Here is a 23245-nt window from a genome sequence, read left to right on the forward strand (position 1 = left end):
TTGATTTACAATGCTGGATTGCAGAGGAACAAAGTTATGAAGCCAGGAGACCCTAAACTGTACTAAAGGTAGGTGGGGGGGAGAGGGTTGGAAAGAATCAAATTCTAGCCATCTCCAAGATCCCATCAGGTTGAGACCAGGCCTAAATAACAAAAATTCATCCACCTTGTCTGTCACTGCAAAAATTCCTCTTTTTCCCCACCCTCTGAATGACTTTATGATATTATATATCATATGATCAGAAAATAATGCAGCCAAATGGGATATTTGTGACTGCTATTGTTTGTACTATGCTAGGTTTGGGAAGCATGGTAGATAAAAGCATGAATATCAAATTATACATCCTAGAAACTCCTTTACTCAGTGTGATATAATGGAGCATACACAACCTGTGCCAGGGTGTCTTGCTGTAGAGCAACGGTTTTGTCTCGGTAAAGTAGGGGTGAGGGCAATCCAAAAAGATTTCCCACACAACAGATACAGAAAACCAAAGATAAGTTCTGTGTGAAAGTTGAAACATCTCTTTTAGGTCTGAAAAACTAAGCAATTTGTTTTGTTTTCTTGTGAAAAAAGTTTCTCCCCTCCCACTAACATACATGACTGGAGGTCAGCAAATCTGGGTTTCATTCCCACCCCATGGGCTTCTTGTGTGATCTTGGCCAAGTAAATTAACCCTTCTGTGCCTCTATTTTCCCATCTGTATACTGGGGGTTGTAATACTTCCCTGTCTCATAGTGCTGTTGAAAGACTTCACTCATCAGTACTTGCAAAGTGCATTGAGATCATCTAACGGAAAGCCATATGGAAGAGTATTATTTATTCCCCCCTTCTCCCCTTATTTCTCGGTTCCAGCTGATAGTGAAAGCAGAAGTGCTCCAATACTGCAAGCAAGTCTATTCCCGTGAAATTTCCAGTCCAGTTTTGCAAACTCAAGTGAATTGGATAGTTTAGATAAGCACCCAGGTCTTAGGTGTTTGTTATGAATGGATCACCCCAGCAGCATCCTTTTCTATGCCTCTGATCAGAGACAGGCTTTCCCAAACAGGTATTTTCTGGAGGTTTTTTGCTTGATGCCCATGACGCAGGTGGGGAAGTATCTCTGATTTTGGCTGAAGTTTGCTTGCATACCTATTCAGCAGTACAAGTTTCTTCCTCAGAAGAGAACACAGATGCATCTGTGGAGTGGCTTGGGAGGAGGGATGGAGTGAAAAGGGAAGTGTCCGATGAACAACATGGATAATCCACGCCAAACTGTCTGAATTGGTCACCACAGGAACCCTCTTGGTCTCCAGCAGCACAGGGAATGAGTGGTCCTGCATCCAGTGATGCTGACTTCCTTCTTTCCTAAAGGTAAGTACTTGCTGTTTTCTTTACTACGGCACCTGACCAGTGTAGGAAAAGTTTGTTTAAATAGACAACAGAAGGCTTTGAGCACTCAAAGCTATGTGGGAAACAGAGGCCTTTGCTGCCAGCTCTTATAAAACATGGTGACCCTGCCTTATCCTAATCCATTATGTCTCCTGGTACACACTGTAATCATTGCTCACGTTCAAACAACATGTAGACTTTGGCTCAAAATCCAACTGCATTATTTAACGCCTAATTCTGTAAACTTCAGGCTGACTTCAGCCGCAACTCATCTGTGAGGGGAGGAGGCCTACAGTCAGCAGCCTTGCTAAGTCTCCCATCCCGACTACACAACCTCTGCGTCTGGCAGGCTCACCCATCTGACTAGCCAATATCCCCCACTCCTGCAATAGCTCTTCACCTTGAGCCAATGCAACGCCATCGGATCGCCAGGAGGCTGTACTGGCCTCACAACTCGGCCCCAGCGACGGAGGTGTCTCCCACAAGACCCCTTTTCGATGTGAGAACTTTGCTGTCCAAGAGTGGATGAATCACCAAAGCTTTGGCTTAGGCCCAAACCTTTTCAACTGGATTTAACATGCATACTGGAGCACAGGCTATACAAGAACATAAATACCAAAATGCCAAGTCTCTGAAATACTCCAAGCCACAGTGTAAGCTGCAACACCGTATTTCACCAGAAACAACACTCAACAGCGGGCATGGAGTGTGCATTCACAGCTCCATTTTGTTAAACTTCTCACAGAACAACTGCACCCAGTGTTGCCAATTCTCGTGATTTTATTGGGAGTTTGCGATATTTGCTATTTTTCTTGAAGCCCAGCTTCAGGAGTCAAGTGATTAGATGAGAACCTCAGCTTTCATTTAAAATATATACACCTCTACCCCAATATAATGCGACTCGATATAACACAAATGCGGATATAACGCAGTAAAGCAGTGCTCGGGGGGAGGGGGGGTGCTGGCTGCGCACTCCAGCGGATCAAAGCAAGTTTGATATAACGCAGTTTCACCTATAATGCGGTAAGATTTTTTGGCTCCCGAGGACAGCGTTATATCGGGGTAGCGGTGTATATAGTTTCTAGCCCTAATGGTCTGGAGGAGAGCTTGAAAAATTGCAATCCGAGTATACCCTAAAGGCTTAGAAACCAGAAGACAAATTTTAAAAATCCAGCTTATTGTTTGTTTGTTTTTTTTAAATCTCATGATATTTTGACACCTGCCTGAACTCCTGATTTTTGAACAACTGAGGTTGGCAACACCATACATCTTGCATGCCGATATCTAGACTGCTAAAATATCACAGCACCCAAAGATTTAATAATTCTAAAGGAGAAGTGCGACAGCTGGTATAAATTTTCATCGCTCCCATGACTGCAATGTAGCTATGACAATTCACACCAGCTGAGGATTGCCCCATGGTCTCCAAGAGCCAGATTTCTAAAAGGATTTAGGCACCTAAAGAGGCACAGATTGCCTAAGCACCTAAGTCCCTATTCAAGGCTAAAGATGCAGTCATTACAAAGATTGCCAGCTTTCAATATCTCAGTCTTCAAGTAAAGGCTCACTCAATGAAAAATGGAAAGAACCCATCATTGACTCAGGTTTTGTATGGTCTTGGGATCATGTCACATCATGGTGCAATGGAATTAAGTGATTCTAAAAATCCAAGCTGCCTCTCAGCTGTACCAAATTATAAAGGTAAATCACTTATTTAAAGACCCTAATCTACTCTAAATTATTTAGCATATATAAAATCATTAAACTGAGCCTACAGTCAATAATATAGGTGTTCAGTAGGAGTTAATTCCATACCATTTTATGCTTCCTGGGCTGCTGTTCTTGGGTTTTTCATTTCGCTCTAAATTTTCAGATTCGAACAGTGATTTAACACAACTCCTCCCCTCTAAAAATCAAAGGAATTAGCAGTGAATGATTTAGCCACACTGTTCCCACAGAGTACAGTCAGTTTTGCGGCTAGATCTCAGTCAACTATGAATATTCCAGGTACAGCGATTTTGCACACATTTGAGTCATGTACTTAAGCATCATTTTGTGTATTTCATAATTCCCAGGGCAGTTAGACAAAAGGGGTGAAAAGCGAATAGCAAGAGATTCACTAAAGCTTTCTAAATAATAGTTTGTATAAGGTCTTAAGAGTACTGCAGTACCATTGAAAAAGATTGCATGCTTGGCCTGAACACCAAACTGTACCTTGGAATACAGGCAACCCCTGTTAACACACAAAACGTATTCTCCCCTCCCTGCCTACACCCAACTGCGCCATTCTTGTCAATAAGCAATGAAATGAAACACACACAAATCCTTCCCTCAATTGCCACAGGATTCTGGTCAATTTCAACATGCAGCCTGTGTACCAAGATCGCTTTGAAGGAAAAGTCCCATCACGTGCACACCTGCTGCCTCAAATCCAAAAATCTTGGAGGTTATGGCAGAGGAAATGCAGCTACTCTACAACAAACTATTACGCAAAATATTAAAAACAAATAAATCAGGGAGCTTTAAAACCCATAGCTGGGGATTTCTGGCCCACACACACACTAAGCTACGATTGCAAAATGTTTTGCTCACAAATAGCTGCATGTGCAAAGATACATACCTGTGCATGCAAAATGGTGACACATTTGTCCTCTCTACGGTTTGTTTGGACATGAATATTTTGGGGGTGCATGTAGGTGCTTGAGTTTTAAAATATAACTTAAGACAAACTCACAGTCCCTTAAAAAAAGAAAAGAAAAAAAGAAAAAGGCGTTTGCAAATGGAAACTGCATCAAGAAACAAAAGATTTTATTGTATTTATTTGCTTTTCTCCTATGGCTCCTACTCCAAATAATATGGCAAACGGTTTAATTCCCTCAAAAATGACCAAGTTCCAAATAATGGCTGTTCTCAGTGCATGATTAAAACACGGAGAACAGAAAGAATTTCAGATGCCTTAAATGTCACTTGTCATATTACAATTTCAAAACACTATTTTCCCCTCCTTAAGCCAAATTTCAGATAGATAGATAGATAGAAAGACAGACAGATAGATACTACAGTATTGTGGTTCTTTGTTCTTGGGGATTCAGACTACTCCATGGATGTGCTCATTACACAATAGAAAAGCCAGACCAAATAGTACCACCCCCAAGGTAAAATTTACATTGACTTCAAAAGTGTACCCTGCAGAAGAAAACATGGGAATTTTTGAAGACTTTTAGCGTTTTATAAGATACACACTATACCAAAACACCGTTTTTGGTACAGCATGTTTTTGCCTGGTACAAAGCAAGCTAAATGTAAGTTTTTGTATAACTAAGATACCAGAGGTAGTATCCAGTCAAAGGCCCCTAACCCACAACGTTACCCTATCATCTGCAGTAGTTATAGCTTAGTCAGAATACGGACTCAGAAAACAGTGAATGAGAACTACACAACTGACAATATTAATGAAAGAAGGGAAATATAATTTTTAAAAAATTGATTAAAATACCATATAGAGGGAATTATTCAGGACATAGAAGGCCTAAAGTTCAGATCATTTAGTTCCTCTCTACAAGACCTCTGAGCAATCCTTGTCTCCACTCCACTTGCCTGCTCTATTGCATCTTAATAAGCTGCGCATGGTCATATACATAGACAAGAATCCTACTTCTGGACAGTGGCAGTTTTGTCAATTACACCACCCTGAGGGCACACAGGGACAGAGCATCATGGACACACATGATTCCAGGACAACAAACACCCCCTGTAAGTTTGGGATCATCCAAACTGCCCAGCTGGATTTGATAGATCTTGAAACCTTTGTTCTTGGAAGACTGAATGTTTCCAAGGGGAAAAAAACAAAACAAAAGCCCAGTATTGTACCCCAAAACCAAAAATGTTATTTGTAGGCTGAATTCAAACTTTTGGCCTGCCAGCCTTAATAGCGTATTCTTAAAAGAACTCCCCGCCGCTGCTAGCCCCAGTTTTCTTTTCACCTCTGGACACAGAAATGCAGCTGGACCAAAACAAGATGCAAAGCCTTACTAGACAACTGAGGCACTGAAATGCAAATAAATGCACTGATTTTAAATGGATCCTCTTGCTGTACCTTCTAAAGCCTACTACACACATTAAGAGAGTGTCTAGCTCAGCATTTCTCGCATGTGGCCACCAGGGCTGTTCTTGTGGCCATAGCCTTCTGGGCAGTGATGGGGCAGGGATGGGTGGCAAAATAGTGGCCCCTCCCCCTTCCTGTTGCTCCTGGATGCACTGCCTTGGTGTTGATTGCTGGGACCACCAGCAGGGGTTGGGCTCTGCCCCCCCTCTGTAGACACCTGGGGTACAACGCTGGAGGAGAAAGTAGCTAGTGTTATTTCCCACCTTCCCGGGACAGTGCGGCTCAGGGTTTCGGCCTCAGCTCTGGGGTGGTGGAGTGGCAGGTTCTGGCTGAGGGGCTACAGGCTCCAGCTGTGGAACTTTAGGCTCTGGCCACGGGGCTTTAGGCTCCAGCCCCCCACTCCCTCCCCCACCCACCAACCCCCATTGCCCCTGGCCCCTGCTGCCTCCCCCATCAAGGGGCTTAATTTGTCCCCTGGCTTGACAGGGCTGAGTCAATCTGCTGTGAAAAGTGATACTTGCATGTTTGTTAATATCACTTTTCACAACAAACTTACTAGCTAATCATAAACAAATTACAATGATTTGGACGTGTATATGCGCATAATTATTTGTTTTTCCTAAAGCTCATTAAGTATTTTAGGGAAAAGTGTGAGAGCGGCCACCAGCAGGCATTGTCCTGAGAACCCCTTTCTAGCTGACATTCTCAGAGGTTTTGGAGACCCCCTCAAGCACCATGAAAAGCAGTATTAATCCAGCCCTCAGCGTTGGAGGTAATCCAACCAAATTATTCATGCTGGTCTTTTGCTTCAATTTTTGTAGCCTTAACTTCATGTTCTTAAACTAACCTGAAAAAGAGGACAGAAGACAAGTAAGTACCGCCATGGTAATCATTAGAATGCAGCCCTATTCTGCAGTCCTTAAGCAAAACTCCCACTGAAGCCAATGGGCATTTCACCTAAGCAGGGTGAAAAGCACGTAGCCCTAAGTAGGAGTTGTGCGACTTGTGGCCAAGCATTCATAAGAAAGTATTCTTAAAAACAGTCCTTTCCTCCCTTTGTAATCCAGCCATAAGATTAGCCCCAAATCTTGATTTCAGAAATACATGAAACATAAGAAGCAATTTGCAGGTGTCAGTCCTTTCATTACAAATCTTTGAGGCAGCACAAAGGATTTCAAGAGAAAAATCAGCACAAGTACATGCCATGCGTACAAGACAGAAGTATGTGGGGGGGGGGGGAAGGAACTGTTTATATACATATCTATTTTGCGTGTGCGCGCACACACACAGAGAGAGGTAAATATCTCTTATTTTCCATATAAAGACTAATCACATTTTCATAGCACCACTCAGTGCAGATCGTTATTAGAGAAACTAGCAACACTCCCTGGTGTGCTGTACATCAACAGCATCAACAAATGGTGGCACTGAAGAAACCTGACACATCCCAGTCCAATTGGCATCTGCATCTACTTAGCCCTCTTTCTCCCATCACCACCTCCCCTGGTATGTCACCAGCCACAAGGCCTTCATTTACAAAAAACTCTGTTCTTTATCTATTGGCATGACCAGGAATTGGAGTGAGGAAGGAAAGTGCAGGGGAGGGGGACGGACATGGGAAGGGAAACAGCATTTTTACGTAACAAGGCAGAGCTTTCTTCTGGAGTGGGGGTGGAGGGGGCGTTTAAAAACGAACAACATTAAACCTTGCACAAACTTTGTTCCATCAAAACACATTTCTTCCCCGCCACCTCTTTCCCCCAGAACATTGTAAGTAACACAAAAGATCACATTACAAATGCCAGCTGTGGCTCTTTTGGAAGGTGGTCTCCATCTCAGAAGTAGTATATGTTCCTCACAGCCTAAGTGGTTGCTATGGTAAGTACACTTTTTATTGAATCGCAGAGTGAAACAGCTCTTAAAGAGCCCCATAAATAGTCACAATCCACAGAAGATTCCACCTCAGGCTTCCTGAAAAAGGTTTCCAAAATGGGTAAGAGAATTTAGAATCTATAAAAAAAAATTTGAGGGAGTGTCAATTCATATGGTGGAGCAGCATTTAAATGGGCAGGGGTGCTGCAGGAAGACACTAGCAAGTCGCTTGTGAGCTCTCCCGAAAGGGGCACACTGTGTCTGAAGGGAGGAAAATTGTTATTTATAAAGGGCAGAGCCCATTCTTCTAACAGTGAAACGTGAAATTCAATTACACCTCCCATCTTCATCTGCATTTTTAGATTCAGCATTTAAATTGCAATCATATATAAAAATAGGTGACAACTTATTTACAAGCAATACTTGACCTACCTTCAAAACGCTTATAATCCAATAGCAAAAATCATCCACCAGAATCTATTAAAATCTTTCTTTCCTCCTCCGATAAACAAGTCTGTCACAGCAAAATTTAAAATGAAAGACTAGCGATGTGCATGTTGCCCTGTAGTTTGCTTTGCTGTGGCAGAGGATGACAACCAGCCAGCCAGCAGAGGGCACATGAGTTATCAAGCCCAGTTCCCAGAGGAATGTTTTCATCTCTGATGATCCCATTGGTGATGAGATTGACAAACAAGGAAGTAAAAGACAGATTCTTGTTGGCTTATTCACCATTAGAAAATAGGTGATAGGCTGGCGGGAGGGAGGCGGGAAGAAGGCTAGGAATTTTGTTTGTAGACCAGATAAAAGAGCTAGCAAAGTAAACGTCTTTCTTTGAGCTCGTAATATAGCAATAACACAAACAACAGGAAGGAAAAATAAAATCTTTTAAAAAGTGAACCACCAACATTTGGCATTGACCATTTAAATATCAAAACCGTCTACATTTCGCTTTGCCTGATTCAGGTCGGATTTTAAAACTATTAATTCAAAGAGCTACTAAAACATTTTATCAAAACTATTTAAGACAAAAGGTCTGGGACTTTTCAGGTTGAGGAGACACAAATATTTTTAAAAACAGAAATTCCTAAGTTATTTTCATTTTTTTTTTTTAAGTAAATTAATATCTTTCAAGTGTCTGATGTAATCTCTCAACTATATCAGCTTTAGATCCTATATCAAAAATACATGAGCAGTTTCTTTTTTGCATAATTTCACCTTCGTATCCATTAATTATAAAAAAATAAAGTCAAAAACATGAGATCTGATGATAAAATATATTGAAAGAAATATTCTAACAAGCCGTGAGCCATCTTCTCAAGAGGTTAATTTATCAGCTCAACATTCAGAACTGATGGGCTCATTAGCTAAAAATTGCATAAAAAGCAGCTATAGGTGAATGTGAATGAGTTTGGGCAGTCGTAGATGCATGGTACAGTATACAAATAACAAGTTGTTTCTTTTTAAAACTTTTTGGACATTGTTTAAACACATACTCACATGTGGCTTTAACACTGTAACTTTACCATCACTTTTACTATATGGGAAGCAATTTGACTCCAATAGCAGAATTCAATAATGGAACTGGATTTTTCTTGAGATGAATTGTAAACATACTATTTGCTGACGTTCAGTGTTTATACTAAGGGAAGAGGTACCAGAAACCAAAAGATTTTTGTTGTTGTTTGTTTTAAAAGCTTGATCCTAACAAGTCATTATTCGGGTAAGGTTCTGCCTGACTAACTCCCACACAAGATTTGTCTGAGTGAGGATTACAGATCAGACCCAGAATTCACAATGCTTCTCGGAGGTGGTTTATTTTTTAATATTCTCCCAAACCCTGTGTTCATTTCAACAGCTGGAAAGTCAGAATTGTAAATCAACTGGATTGGACTTATATAAAATCAAAATAGTTTTGGTGAGTGTAAATTTCAGGGGCACTTAGCTTCTTCACTTTTCCAAAAAGCAAGAACTTCTACGCCATGGATAATATTTTGAAGCGCTGCCCAGCAACAAAAAACTCATTCCCCACCCTTCAACCTGGGTTTGGCTTGCTCTTTTTTGTGTGTCGAGTAAAAGAAAAAGGATGACAAGCAAATGCTGTTAATGTCAAATGTCTTTTTTTTTTTTCCCCGCAACAAAGGAAGAATGTCTTCTGAGTTTACTTACAACGATGTGTGCTGGAGATGGAGACCTAGCATCCTTGAGGGCTTGTCTACTCTGAAGGCTCCCTGCCTGAACATCAAGCAGTGGCCATTTCATCTGGAGATACTGGATGGGAGGAAACAAAAATGGGAAAAGAAAAATGAGTTCAGAAAAGAAAGACAAAATAAACCAACAAATCCTAGCTAACGTGGGCAAAAGGATACAACTTAAAACATACGCAAGGATCTGAAACGAAAAACAAAGAGACGGCAGGAACCTTTGTATGGTTATGTGAAACAAAACTGGTGCAGAGCACTAACGTTTTCATACATCAGCATTTTCAAACAGCAGAATAAGGAAATAAAGCAAATTGCAAAGACAATGTTATCGCGAATGAGTTTATTAACAAATCAGATCTGGAAGAGGAAAAAACACACACAGAAATAAAAGAGCTAAGAAACTGAGAGGGGTAGGGGGAAGGGAAGAAGGGTGGACAGTCAAGTTTTAAAATAAATAAATAAATAAACAACTCCTGAATCCCAGCATATTATCATCTCACAGTAAGAATTTATTCAGCAAATGCCAGTAATAGTAATAATCAACTTCTATAGCTCTTTGTGTCTTCAAAGCACCATACAAACCTCACCATGCAGTGCTACTCTGAAAGGCAACTCTGTGTTCACCGCTGTGAGGTGCCATGTTTATTTTCTCTCAGTGGCTTCCAGATCAAATGTTCTCAGTTTACAAGTTTATTTTGTGCTACCTTTGCAAACTCGACCAGGAGGTCTGTAAGTCAAAATGGGTTATTTCCTTCTTGGGTATCAAACAACTACAACCCAATACTTGATGGGGGCCCCACCTAAAAGAAATCTTTTCTGAACCCCCTCTTCTGGCCTTCAAACAACCCCCAACTTCTCCAAGCTCATCATCAGAAGCAAGCGCCACACCAACTCAAAGCGGCACCAGACCCTGCCAAAACAACCGATGCAAACATCTGTAGACATATTTCCACTGCTGCAATGATCAACACCCTCCACAACACACCTTTCAAAATCCATGGTTCCTACACCCGCCTATCACAACATGTGGTGTGCCTCACCCAGTGCACTGAATGCCCCAATAGCAACTAAGTGGTTGAAATCAGACAATCACTATGCTCTCGACTGAACTCACAAAGGAAAATGATAAAAGACAAAACCACCACATCTCCTGTGGGTGAAGACTTTTCACAAAGCGATCACTCTGTATCTGTCCTATCAATCCCCATTGAAAACCTGCACAACGCTTTTAAAAGACAAGCCTAGGAGCGCAAATTCATAATTTTGCTAGACACTAAAATATGTGGTTTTAATAAAGACACTGGATTTATGGCTTATTATATCTGTAACCCACTAGCCCACCTTTTCTGTCCTATGATTTACAGTGTTGTTAACAGGCCACTTCACCTTGAATGGTCCCTTAGTATATGTGCTAACTACTTATGCTGAATTATCTATTCGATCTTGTATTTATCTGTGACACTCTGAGCACCTTTCCCAGACCAGAAGAGCAGCTCTGTGTAGCTCAAAAGCTTGTCTCTCTCACCAACAGATGTTGGTCCAATAAAAGATATTACCTCACTCTGCAATCTAACTTCCTTCAATAGGTTTGCATAGGTGTAACTGATTGGCCTTATAAGTGAAACTTAAATAACCTAGCTGATGATACACAAGAAGAAATAGAATACAGCTCACTCTCTCATCTGCCTTGATTCTGTGGGTCACTGAGGTTACCAGAAGAGCAGATGTGCTAAGTAAGAATGTGCTATTTTTACTTGGTCACTTTTCAGAATTGAACCACACTTCAAGAAGCAATGAAGTTTTGGCACTGACTTCACTAGGAACAGATATGGACTTCAAGTTCTGCACTAGGGCATGCACGTCTTCCCATTAAAGTCACTAGAATCACTGACATGCACCGGAGAGAGAGCAGAAATTGGCCCCAACAAACTAGTAGAAGAAGTATACCTGCAGTTCTCTGAGATATGCAGCCAGACGGATGGATCAGGCTGTGGAATAATTTTCTCAAGGGACATGGTGAAAGCCACATTGCTTGTGACATTTAAAAACAAACAGAACAAAGTTCTGGAGGACACACTATAGTGGGACTTTCCCGCACTGAACCTTCATTGATCTAACAGGTTACGTAGGGTTACTATACGTCCTCTTTTTCCCAGACATGTCCAGCTTTTCGGCACTCAAACCCCCGTCCGGGGGGAATTGCCAAAAAGCCGAACATGTCCGGGAAAATGGCGGCTCTGCTCCTCCCCTGACTCTTCGGCTCTGTTTAAGAGCTGAGCTGCCCAAGCGCTATGGGCTTCAGGCAGCCCCCTTGCCTCCGGACCCCAGCCGCCGGCCGGGCACTTCCCCTCGCGGGCTCCGGCGGCACAGGGTCCGGAGGCATGGGGGCTGCCCAAAGCCGGTAGCGCTCGGGCAGCCCGGCTCTTAAACAGAGCCGAAGAGTCAGGGGAGGAGCAGAGCCTCCGGCCGCGGCAGCTCTGCTCCTCCCCGACTCTTCGGCTCTGTTTAAGAGCCGAGCGCTATGGGCTTTGGGCAGCCCCCATACCTCCGGACCCTGCGCCGCCGGAGCCCGGGAGGGGAAGTGCCCAGCCGGGGGCGCAGGGTCCGGAGGCAAGCGGGCTGCCCGAAGCCCAAGCGCTACCGGCTTCACGGTTTGCCGGGCAGCCTCCAGACCCTGCGCCCCCGGCTGGGCGCTTCCCCTCCCAGGCTCCAACTGCACTGGAGAAGCGCCGGCGGGGGGCGCAGGGTCTGGGGGCTGCCCGGCAAACCGTGAAGCCGGTAGCGCTCGGGCAGCCCTTTCCGCGTGGCTGGGAGTGGGAGGGAGGAGGGGGCGGAGTTAGGGCGGGGCCAGGGCCCGTGGTGGGTCCTCTTTTTTTATTTAATAGATATGGTAACCCTAAGGTTACGTCTATTCCTATTTCTGTGCTGGACCCGTTATATCCAGTGTCTGCATCTATTTGCTTCCATGCATTTAGCAGGATACTAATGCCTTCATTTATGTGCACACAACATTTACTAGTGTGAAAGGCCTGGTAGGTGCAAGGCTGTATGCACTGAGGGAACCAAAGAGACATCGTCAACAAGAGATGCACTATCATTTCAGGTATGTCTACACTGCAATACAAGACCTGGCCCGAATCATAGAATATCAGCATTGGAAGGGACCTCAGGAGGTCATCTAGTCCAGCCCTCTGCTCAAAGCAGGACCAAGCCCCAGACAGATTTTTGCCCCAGATCCCTAAATGGCCCCCTCAAGGATTGAACTCACAACCCTGAGTTTAGCAGGCCAATGCTCAAACCACTGAACTATCCCTCCCCAGCCTCAAGATGCAGGGCTAAAAACAGCAGTGCAGATGTTCAGGTTCAGGCTGAAGCCCAGGCTCTGAGACCCTGCGAGCAGGTAGGGTCTCGAAGCCCGGGATCCAGCCTCAGAGACTCAATGCTACAGGTTTTTTACTACAGTGTAGATATACTCTTGGAGAGTCTCATATTTTCAAGCTTTGGAATTCAAAGAAATAAACACGTGGTTTGTGCCCCTTTCGGTTCTTCAAGTTCCAAGAAAAAATTGTTTTTATTAATCTTCACATTTGGGATTTTGGCAAATTGGAGTAGAATCTTCCAGAATTTGTAAAAAACAAAACAAAAACAAAAAAACCCTATAATTATTTCAAAGAAGCAATGTTGCCAACTCACAATTTTAATCACAAGTTTCCCAATGTTTGAAGTTTAGGCGAAGGCCCAGCTCTCGGAGACAAGTGATTAGGAGAGAATCTCAGCTTTTATGATTGTTATTGTTATTTTAAGAGTAAGAATCTACCCATCCTGGTTTTGGACAAAAGCTTGAAAATGTGCCCTGAGAGTGCCGTAGACTAGAGATTCAAAAAGCAGAAGGCAAATGAAAAGAACCTAAAAAGGTATCATTTTTTTTAAAAAAAGGAAAAAAAGATAATTTTAGGATTTTTTTTTAAAAGACCAATCTCATTATTTTGGGGGGAGTCTGAGTCATGATTTTAAACATCTGATGTTGGCAATACCGGACAAATCAATTACTGAGGCTTGAAAAATCTCAGGTACCGTACACATGGTGATTGTTACATCACCATATAAACGTGACTATGAAAAAATAAGTACAAGGCACTAAAGACCTGTGTGTCAGTTCCTTCATAACGGGTTACACTGAAGGTCACAAACCCACTCCACTAAAAGAAATAATGATAAGTGGATTGACAGTCCACAATGAGTAATAGCTCCCCAAAATTTTCAGCAGCATTTTAAAATGTTTAGAGCTGGTGAAAGATGTTGCTTCATCACCCTAGAGTCTGAAGTTTGCTGGGTATCCAAAGAACAGGCACAAGCACAAGGTAAATGCCCCCACAGCACATCTCGATGTGCCTCAGATCTGACCTGAATGACCCATCTGCAGGGCAGGGGTTAGTTCTACCACTACTAACATGCAGTAAAGGCAGTAAGTGCTAGCTATCCGAGTGAGGCATTTTTCCTAGACCACCAGACAGCCATCAGATGGTCATGAGTGATTTAAAATATTGCTACAAGAGCGACAAACCCACAAAGAAACTCATTTTGTCAGCAGTTTTAGCAGATAGGTAGGTCAAGGACTGACCAGGCCTGGACACTGGAGTATCTTTTTGTCACTAGGCAGCACTCCTCCAGGGCACGTCAGATGCCCTGAACGTGCAGCGTGGGGAAGTTCATATTAGACCCTTTCTACGTGCTATTATGTGGCTAAACAAAAGGCTGTGGTCTCCAGTGATCAGTTCAGAACCTTTTACTGGTACTAAATTCCCTCAGAAAGAAACTCCATGTGAAAGTAGGGTGACTAGGTGTCCGGTTTTTGACCGGACCCTGGAGGCTCCTATCAGCACCGCCGACCGGGCCGTTAAAAGTCCGCTCAGCGGTGCCACGGAGCTCAGGCAGGGTAGGCCCTACCTGTCCTGGCTCCGCGCTGCACCCCAGCAGGGCCAACAGGTCCGGCTCCTAGGTGGGGGGGCCACGAGACTCTGTGCACTGTCCCCACCCCGAGTCCGCACTCCCATTGGCCAGGAACCATGGCCAATGGCAACTACGGGAGCAGTGTCTGCGGGCGAGAGCAGCACATGCAGAGCTGCCTGCCACACCTCCACCTAGGAGCCGGACCTGATGTCCACTTCCAGAATGCAGAGTGGTCTGAATTCCAGGACAGGCAGGAAGCCTGCCCCAGGCCCCCACCCTGCTGCACCATTGACTGGGAGCCACTAGAGGTAAGCCTGCATCCCAACCCCGAGCCTCAACCCCTCTGCCCCAGCCTAGAGCCCCCTCCCACATCCTGAACCCCTCTGCCACACACCCCAGCTTGGAGCCCCACCCCAAATCCCTCATCCCCGGCCCCACCCCATAGCCCACAGCCCCAGACAGAGCCCTCATCCCCCTGCACCCCAACCCCAGCCCGGAGCATCCTGAACCCCTCATTTCTGGCTGCACCCCAGAGCCCAAAACCCCAGTTAGAGCCCTCACTCCCTCCCGCACCCCAACCCCCTGCCCCAACCCAGTGAAAGTGAGTGAGAGTGGAGAAGAGCAAGCAACCAAGGGAGGGGGAATGTAGTGAGCGGGGGGCAGGGCCTCAGGGAAGGGGCAGGGCAGAGGGCCTTGGGGAAGGGGCGGGGCTAGTGTGTTCAGTTTTCTGGGATTAGAAAGTTGGCAACCCTATGTGAAAGGTTCAATTTGTCCTGCTCCCCCTTCAGTCTCTAGAAGAGGGTCAGTAATTTCACAGTGATTGCCACAATGTCCAGGTAGAACAGGCTAAGTGAAAGAAAGAGCCAAGGAGGAACTTACAACTGCTTTGCTCTTATACGTTTAAATCCCAGTAAAACCCTTCTGCAACCCACCCCTAACAAAGAGATGCCAAGAAATCTCACGTTGCAAAGTCTAGGAGGTAGCCAAAGCCGCCTCTTTTCCTGGACACAGTTGGAAGTGAATTCAAGTGGAGTCCAAAAAGAAAACTCCAAAACTTAAGGTTCTATTTTTTGCACACATGCACTCTCACACGTGCAGCTTCCATTACCACCAGTGGGAGCTACACGCGTATCGAAGGGGAAAATAAACAGCCCTCATAAACAGCGGTGATGTGCAATGGTCATAAAGTAACTTCTATCAGCTCTAGCCAGTGGAAAGCCTCCAGTTTTACATTCCGGCCCCATCAAGGGCAAGATGTTCTGTCCCAAGGATAAACACAAAGGGCCTCAGCAAGTCACTGTGTCAAGCTAACTAACGGACAGTTTCAATGCCGGGACGCTCACAAAAGTGTAATTGGCTGGCTTTAAAACGCCAGCCCCGTTGATAAATGTATGAAATATTCGTTTTGTTTAAGGTGACATGCCTGGCTCGAGGACTCCACGTCCAAGAACGGCTATGCCTATAATACGACGTTAATGCAGTGGCTTATAATTCTTACTTTGCATAAAAGCTTCATTGTGCGCCATATCCAATCTCCACAGGTTACCTGAGCCACAGCTTTTTACGAGTCTACAATACACATAATTTTCAATTATGTTAGGGCAGAACAGAATCACTGCCTATATAATATTACTGGTTGGAGGAAATGAGACTCAGCCCTACTGCCGAGAGAGCTAACTGAATCCAGATGGTTGGGGGGGGGGGGGGGAGGGAAGGGGGGAGAACAAGCGGTCCTATGGAGTTACGTAGCAGCAACCACCCCTCAGCAACTCTCTCTTTCACAATGGAACGAGATGCCAAGTAATTGCCGTGGCCCCCACCACCACCCGTGCACAATACATTAGGTATTAGGTTGGAAACTGTAGAAGGGAGGATTCTTTTGGCAGAGGAAGAGTTACAACACAGCTCGAACATGCAAACTTTGGGGGAAGGGGGGCAGAGACTGATTGCTTTCACAGGTTTACTGCTGCTGCAATGTTCAGTTATTCTTATTAAAAGAAGAAAATTAGGTCCTATTACAGCCAGGAGGTAAATCCTTTCCTTCCTTGAGCAACTAAATAGCAGGAAATCCTATTCTTTCAGTCCTAAATGCCGATTTGAGTCAGGCAGTTCCTCTAATTTGCAAGGGGACTACAAAAATTCAAGCCTGACTTTCCCAGCATTCTGACAGTGGTTTTACATTCCTAGGAGGGGGGGCAAAGAGGAGGGAAATTCCCACCATCAGTAGTCCAGAATTAACACTCTCGCCCTCTCTGTACAACACTAGACACACATACACACTCCCCTCCTGCTTGTCTGCCTCAGTGTGGAAATTATGAATTGCCTATACAAACACTCAACTTTCCAGCCAATTAACTCAAACAAACCTGTGCAAATTATTTCCAAGCAAACTGTTAAAATAGGTTCCACTGCCACCTTCTTAAATTTTTTAAATAACGCAATCTTGGCATAAGTATTTTATTCTCTGTTTAATAATATGATCTAATTGTGGGTCATTAGTGTGGGGTTTTTTTTAAAATAACATTTCAAGCAAGAGAACTTATGCAAAATAATTGTTATGATGCAGGCCTCCGCACAAAGATTAAAATACATATGAGGCTAGCGTACTTGAGAGAAACCAAAGCTGTTTAAAAGGCTGTTAAATTGTTAGCACAAGGGGAAAGGCAAATATCTCAAACGGCCCAGATTTGTTTTTGTAAAAGGGGTGCAAAAAAGAAAAATCTTGAATCTTATAAGAAGCAAGATTTTACAAGTCACCTTGCTACTTCAGCTGGCATTCTGAAGGTCTGGTATACCATGGAACCCAACCAAAGCCACCTGCCTAGGGTCTCCAGTGACAGTATTAACAACCTGCTAAATGGGACTGCTCTTCCAAGACTTTGTTTTGAAAAATAAAATGCTATCTGGTTACTATACGTCCAGGTTCCCCCAGACATGACCTCTTTTTTGGTCCTCCAATCTCCGTCCGGGCAGATGTTTGAAATCTGAACAAACGTCTGTGATTTTGAGCTGGGCAGCAGGAGAGCAGCGGCTGCTAGCCTGCCGCCCAGCTTTGAAGGTAGCACTACCACCAGCAACAGTGCAGAAGAAAGGGTGGCGTGGTATAGCATTGCCACCCTTACTTCTGTGCTGCTGCTGGTAGCAGCGCTGCCTTCAGAGCTGGGCAGCCAGAGAGCTGTACCTTCCCCAACACCAGAGCCGTGCCTGGGGTACGGCGAATCAGGGCGACAGTCCCAAGCACCACGCTTTGGGGGCTCTGCGCTTCATGAGGAGGCAGGTGGGGGGAGGGGCAAGGAGGAGCCTCCCCACCAACCTTCCCCTCCCTCCCAGCGCCTACTGCAATCAGCTATTTCGCAGCGTCTGGAGGTGCAGGGGAGGGGAGGAAGAGGAGCCAGGGCGCAGCGCGCTCAGGGAGGGGGCAGAACTGGGTGGCGAAGAGGTGGGGCGGGAAGATGTGGGGTGGAGCAGGGGTGGGAAGAGGCAGGGCAGGGGTGGAGCCGTGGGGGAAGCAGTCGAGTGCGGGTGGGGCCTGGGCAGAGCCAGGGAGAGCACTCCTCGGCAGATAGAAACTCAGCACCTATGTCCCGGGCCCCACACCCCCCTAGGGTGGCCCTGCCCCCCACCTTCCATTCCCCTCAGCAATGTCCTCTTTTGGGAACGTGAAATATGGTATCTATTGGTAACTGCCTTCCAACACCCCTCACCCCCAATATTCAAACTTAGGAATGTTCATTAGAAACCATTACTCAAAGCACCCATCCAATGCTGTGATAATATGTTTTTCTGCAGCAGTACAGTTCCACTGGAGGAATATGTATGCATCTGTTTTTACCACACAGCTCCAGAACTGTTTCCACCACTGGTAGGCGCTAGTGAGTGCTGCCCCAGAGCAAAAAAAGCCCACTATGTGCTTTTAGAGGAGACGAGGCTATGCATCTCAGGCTCTGAGAGGCTGGTACATATTCTCCCCAAGAAACTAAAACACACAGAGACGAAGGTTCTACATGTCCAAGGTTCCTAACTGAATCCAGGGTGGAATTGGGAATCCTAGAGAAGCCAGAAACCCTAACTCACAGTCACCTACTCTATCTGCCAGCCCAGATCCCCACCTACACAATTTCCCTTCCTTTCTAAAAGTCCTTCATGGACCTTGACACACAGCCCATGTCAAATCATCCCTAATGCAAATACCCAGATCTAACCTTTGCCATTAGCCTCTCTCTTGGGCAGCACCAAACACTCCTGAATCTTGTGGAAGTTCAACCCTGGATTCAAACTTTGCAGCTCAGGCCCATCTCTGATATCTAGCTGCCAACATTACTCCGGGTCTGTCAGTCCTTCAGCTTTCAGTCCGTGTTACACCCATAGTGATAGTGAGGACCAAAACGTGTCCATACTAAAGTGACAGCAACATTTCTGGAGACCATACAGAGGAAAACCAAGAAGAAATAAGACAACCAACAAAGCCAAAGAGTTCAGCCAGGTAATTGCTGTGTTATGTGGAAATGCAATCAGATGCCAAAAAGTGATCGGTACTTTACGCACAAGAAGCAAAGTTTGCAGCCAATTCCTGCTCCCATTTAAGTCAGTAGCAAAATCCCATTCAGTTTCTGCTCCAATATTTATTTAATCCATTCTTCTTCTTCTCTCTCCACCCAGGCACTAATAAGACAATTTTTAATCTATTACAAAGTAACTAAATTGATGGGGGATCAATGGAGAATTTTAGGTTTCCCCCAAAATGCCCCTCCCCTCACAATACTATGACAAATCACCTTTACCAAATACACAGTTTACTGTAAAATTCATAGAAAATCTAGTAAATAATAACAATTGATCATAAAGGGCCTGATCCTGCTTCCCAAAGGACCTGCTTCTTTCCACACCAAAAATTCCCACCGCAGTCAAGGGATGAAGGATTGAGTCCAAACACAAAAATAAGTTTCTCTGTCCTCCACATCTTTCTTCTCTAGTTAGGAACCTTCTTCTAACTACCATAACCATTTTAAAAATACAATAATTTTAAAATAATAATGATACTTAAGCAATAATTACATAATAATAAATAGCCTAGAATAAATTTTACAATAGAACCGGGAATAAATAAAGCATTATAAAAATCTCCTTTGTAAAGCAAATATATCGGGCGGGTGGGGGAGTACTTAGATAAACAAGGCACTGCAATATTCAATGAAGATGTAAATTCAAGGCTAATTCAACATACAAAAAGGTGTTCAGATAATATAATGATATTGCTGAACTGACAAATAACGCATGCTCACACACACACACACACACACACACACACACACACACAGAGCAAAAACTTCTGTCCTTAATTCCCAAATAGTCATGTGTCGTGGTAGCAGAGCAGTGCATCGTGGGACAGATACTGAAGCTACACCTAAGCAAAAACACCTGTGGGACGGAATTTCCCTGCTCTTTTCAGTTTAAGTCACCCCTCCTCCTTTTTCCTTTCCAATACTATAAGAGTTCCCAAAGAAGGGGACCTAAAGTTGCCCGTTTCAGTATTTCTTGCCAGTGTTAACTTCACTGAAATGATAATACAGTTCTTCCAGGGTCCATTGTAACTTGGAGCATTAAAACTTACCCATTAAATAGCTCAGTCTGGTCTGAAACAGAGATGCCTGAAAACAGGATTAAACAATAACCGGGCACGTGCAGCAAGTACTCTTATCAAAGGATCTTACCAAGACCTCCAAGACTCTTGTGAGACAGGTAAATACTGTTCCTATTTTAGAATGAAATAAGGCAGACGAAAGTGCCCTGATTGGCAGAGGAGCCGAGTCCCAGCAGGGCCTATTGGGGTTAACCTCATCTCCGAAAGTCAGACTTGAGCAAAAGTGACCTGAGCAAAGTCACAGAGCCAGTGTCAGAGACAGGAATAAAACCGGACTCCCTTTCTCCTGCCATAACCACTAAACACCACCACCACCCAGCTGGTGTTCAGTCTGCTATATCAGTGCTTTGTACGCAGCTTTTCTTACACACATCTGTGAAAAAGCACACTCCAGTAGCCCCAGCTTGGTATCACTGCATCTTATTGATTCCCATGATATCTAGTCACAGGCATACTCACACTGCAATGCATAGGGCAGAAACAGCCTGAAAAAACTCTGTGCTTCTATGGCAAAGTAGCCTGTTTTTAAATGCTAATAACAATCCTAATGAGATCCTGGGATACATAACAGGGGAATCCTGAGCAAGAGTAGGGAGGTCATTTTACCTCTGTATTTGGCACTGGTGTGACCATTGCTGAAATACTGTGTCCAGTTCTGGAGTCCATATTCAAGAAGGATGTTGATAAATTGGAAAAGGTTCAGAGAAGAGCCATGAGAATGACTAAAGGATTAGAAAACATGTCTGATAGTGATAGACTCAAGGAGCTCAGTGTGTAACTACCCACGTGGGGAACAAATATTTAATAAGGGGCTTCTCAAATCTAACAGAGAAATGTATAACCTGAATGGCTGGTAGCTAAATCTAGACAACTTCAGACTGAAAATGAGACATATATTTTTAGCAGTGAGAGTAATTAACCACTGGAACAATTTATCAAGGGTCATGATGGATTCTCCATCACTGGCAATTTTTAAAATTGATATTGGATTTTAATTTTATTTTTTAAATATGCTCTAGTCCAGAACTGTTATGGGGAAGTTCTATGACCTAGGTTGTATAGGAGATCAGACGAGGTGATCACAATGGTCCTTTCTGGCGTTGGAATCTATAAACCAAGAATTAGCTCATACAGAAGTTAGAATGAAAGGTGTTGTTATAAAGCAGTGGTTTTGAACGTGGGGGTCCGCAGACTATGACTGGGGGAGTCCGCGAAAGGTTGTCGTTACGACAGAACAGTGGTTTTCAATGTGTAGTCCGCGGACCCCTGGAGGACCATAGACTATGTCTAAGATTTCCAAAGGGGCCGCACCTCCATTCAAAATTTTTCAGCAAATGGAAGAAAGGTTGAAAACCACTATTATAATACAATGATTGATATAATTGAAATGAAGCATCCATGAACAAAATTAACCATTTTAAAACATTATGTGACTGTAATGCTCAGGGAAGGTGCTGAATTAACAATCATGGAGACAGAATGTGTCCACAGAAGAGATACTTCATGGGCAGCACCTGTGAAGGGGTAGGATCTTGCACAAACTGCCACCGTGTCTTAAACCTGACCTAGAGAGTCACCTCTATGGCCTTGTCTACAGTGGCAAGAACTAGATCTGTAACTCAGAAGTGCAGCTCCAACAATGGTAACACTGATCGTAACGCTAGTGTAGAAAAGACTCAAATGCTGACCCCCCCGTCTACTGTAGAGCTTCAATAAACATTTGTGCCAGTGAAGTTACATCATGGAGAGAAGAAGGGGGGCATGGTAGGTGAGCAGATTACAGGACCAATTTTTGCTAGTGTACAAAAGGTCTTGGGTGAATGGGTAATTCAGCGTGCCCAATCACTGTCTGCAAAGAGCGACAAGGTTGTTATTTAGCACGGTGGGATTTCTGGTGTAAATACTTGGCCTCCAGTGAGGCCAACCAGACCCTGCAAGAACTAATTTAATAGAAAAATCATAAAGGAATAACATTCATGTGATGTGGAAGTACAGTAACAGTTTCTGCAGTTCATTCAACCTCTCAGAGCAACTCTAGAGAGCAGTTTAATTCTACATATATTCCCAATGCTGTGAAATAGTCTGCCTGTCTGTCCACAGATGTTTTCAAAGCACCTTATTACCAAAGAATCTAGGCACTGCAGAACGATTGGATTATGAAGATTTGTATAGTCTCTCTTCTGCTTAGCAAGCAAGCAGAGCTTGGTTTGTGTGTGGATCTTGGGAGAGTGCCACTAATTTTATTTCTTGTATGCAGTGTATTGTAGCCATGTCGGTCCCAATATATTAGAGACATAAGGTAGGTGTGGTAATATCTTCTATTGGACCAACTTCTGCTGGTGAGAGAGAAGCTTTCAAGCCACCCAGAGCTCTTGTCTCTCTCACCAACAGAAGCTGGTCCAATAAAAGATATTAACTCACCCACCTTGTTCCACTAATCTTATTTTTAATTTGAAACCTGCCACAGGTCATATTGTAGAACTTAGTGGTGCATTTTGGATATCAGTGAGCTATAAAATAATCATGGAGGACAGAAGAAATTCAGTGACTGTAAAACATCAAGCTTTTTATTTATTTTAAAACCCAAAAAAATGTAGTCATATACATATTATTTTAGAAGAATTTCTCTGCACCATGATGTGTTCCAAAGAAGCATGGAGCGTTCATTACAGAAAGAACAGAGTGGAAGGAGTGAAATTTCCGCAGATTCGCTCTATTTGTAGATAAGGATATTTTGAATGAGCAAAACAATCAACATGAGATTTATTGAACAATGTAATGCACAGACCCAAAATTCATTTTTCTCTCTCACTCTTTGGCAATCTCCCAAAAGAAAGAAATATAAAAGTGGCAGAGGTTTTGTTACTAATGTTTGCATGAAAACCGAGAATTGGTTTTATGGTTCATAAAATCTACATTCCTTCCTCCCCATTTAAAAAAGGGTGCTGAAAGACTTGAGGGCAGGTTAGTGGGACTGACCACATCGATGATCTGAACTACCTTTGATGAAGGAGAAGCTCTGACCACATTATTAGAACTTTCAAACTATGTTAAGGAGCTGATAGCTTTTTACAAGTAGGTAGCCCAATTTCAGGCTCTGCAACCACC

The 23245-nt window shown here is 43.8% G+C and overlaps 1 protein-coding gene across 50 annotated transcripts in view; it reads right to left on the bottom strand.

Annotated features, from left to right (window-relative positions):
• Positions 1–23245, bottom strand: part of TCF7L2 (transcription factor 7 like 2) — a 203609-nt gene that overhangs the window by 113769 nt on the left and 66595 nt on the right. For 45 of the 50 annotated variants that reach the window (XM_005293902.4, XM_042855245.2, XM_005293899.4 and 42 more), the window contains one exon: positions 9512–9613. The exons of the other annotated variants lie outside the window; for them this stretch is intronic. In XM_005293902.4, coding sequence (XP_005293959.1) covers positions 9512–9613 — 102 coding nt within the window. The remainder of the gene's footprint in view (positions 1–9511; positions 9614–23245) is intronic. 50 annotated transcript variants of the gene reach the window in all.

This window comes from Chrysemys picta, chromosome 7 (assembly GCF_011386835.1).
Source record: "Chrysemys picta bellii isolate R12L10 chromosome 7, ASM1138683v2, whole genome shotgun sequence".
Taxonomy (NCBI): domain Eukaryota; kingdom Metazoa; phylum Chordata; order Testudines; family Emydidae; genus Chrysemys; species Chrysemys picta.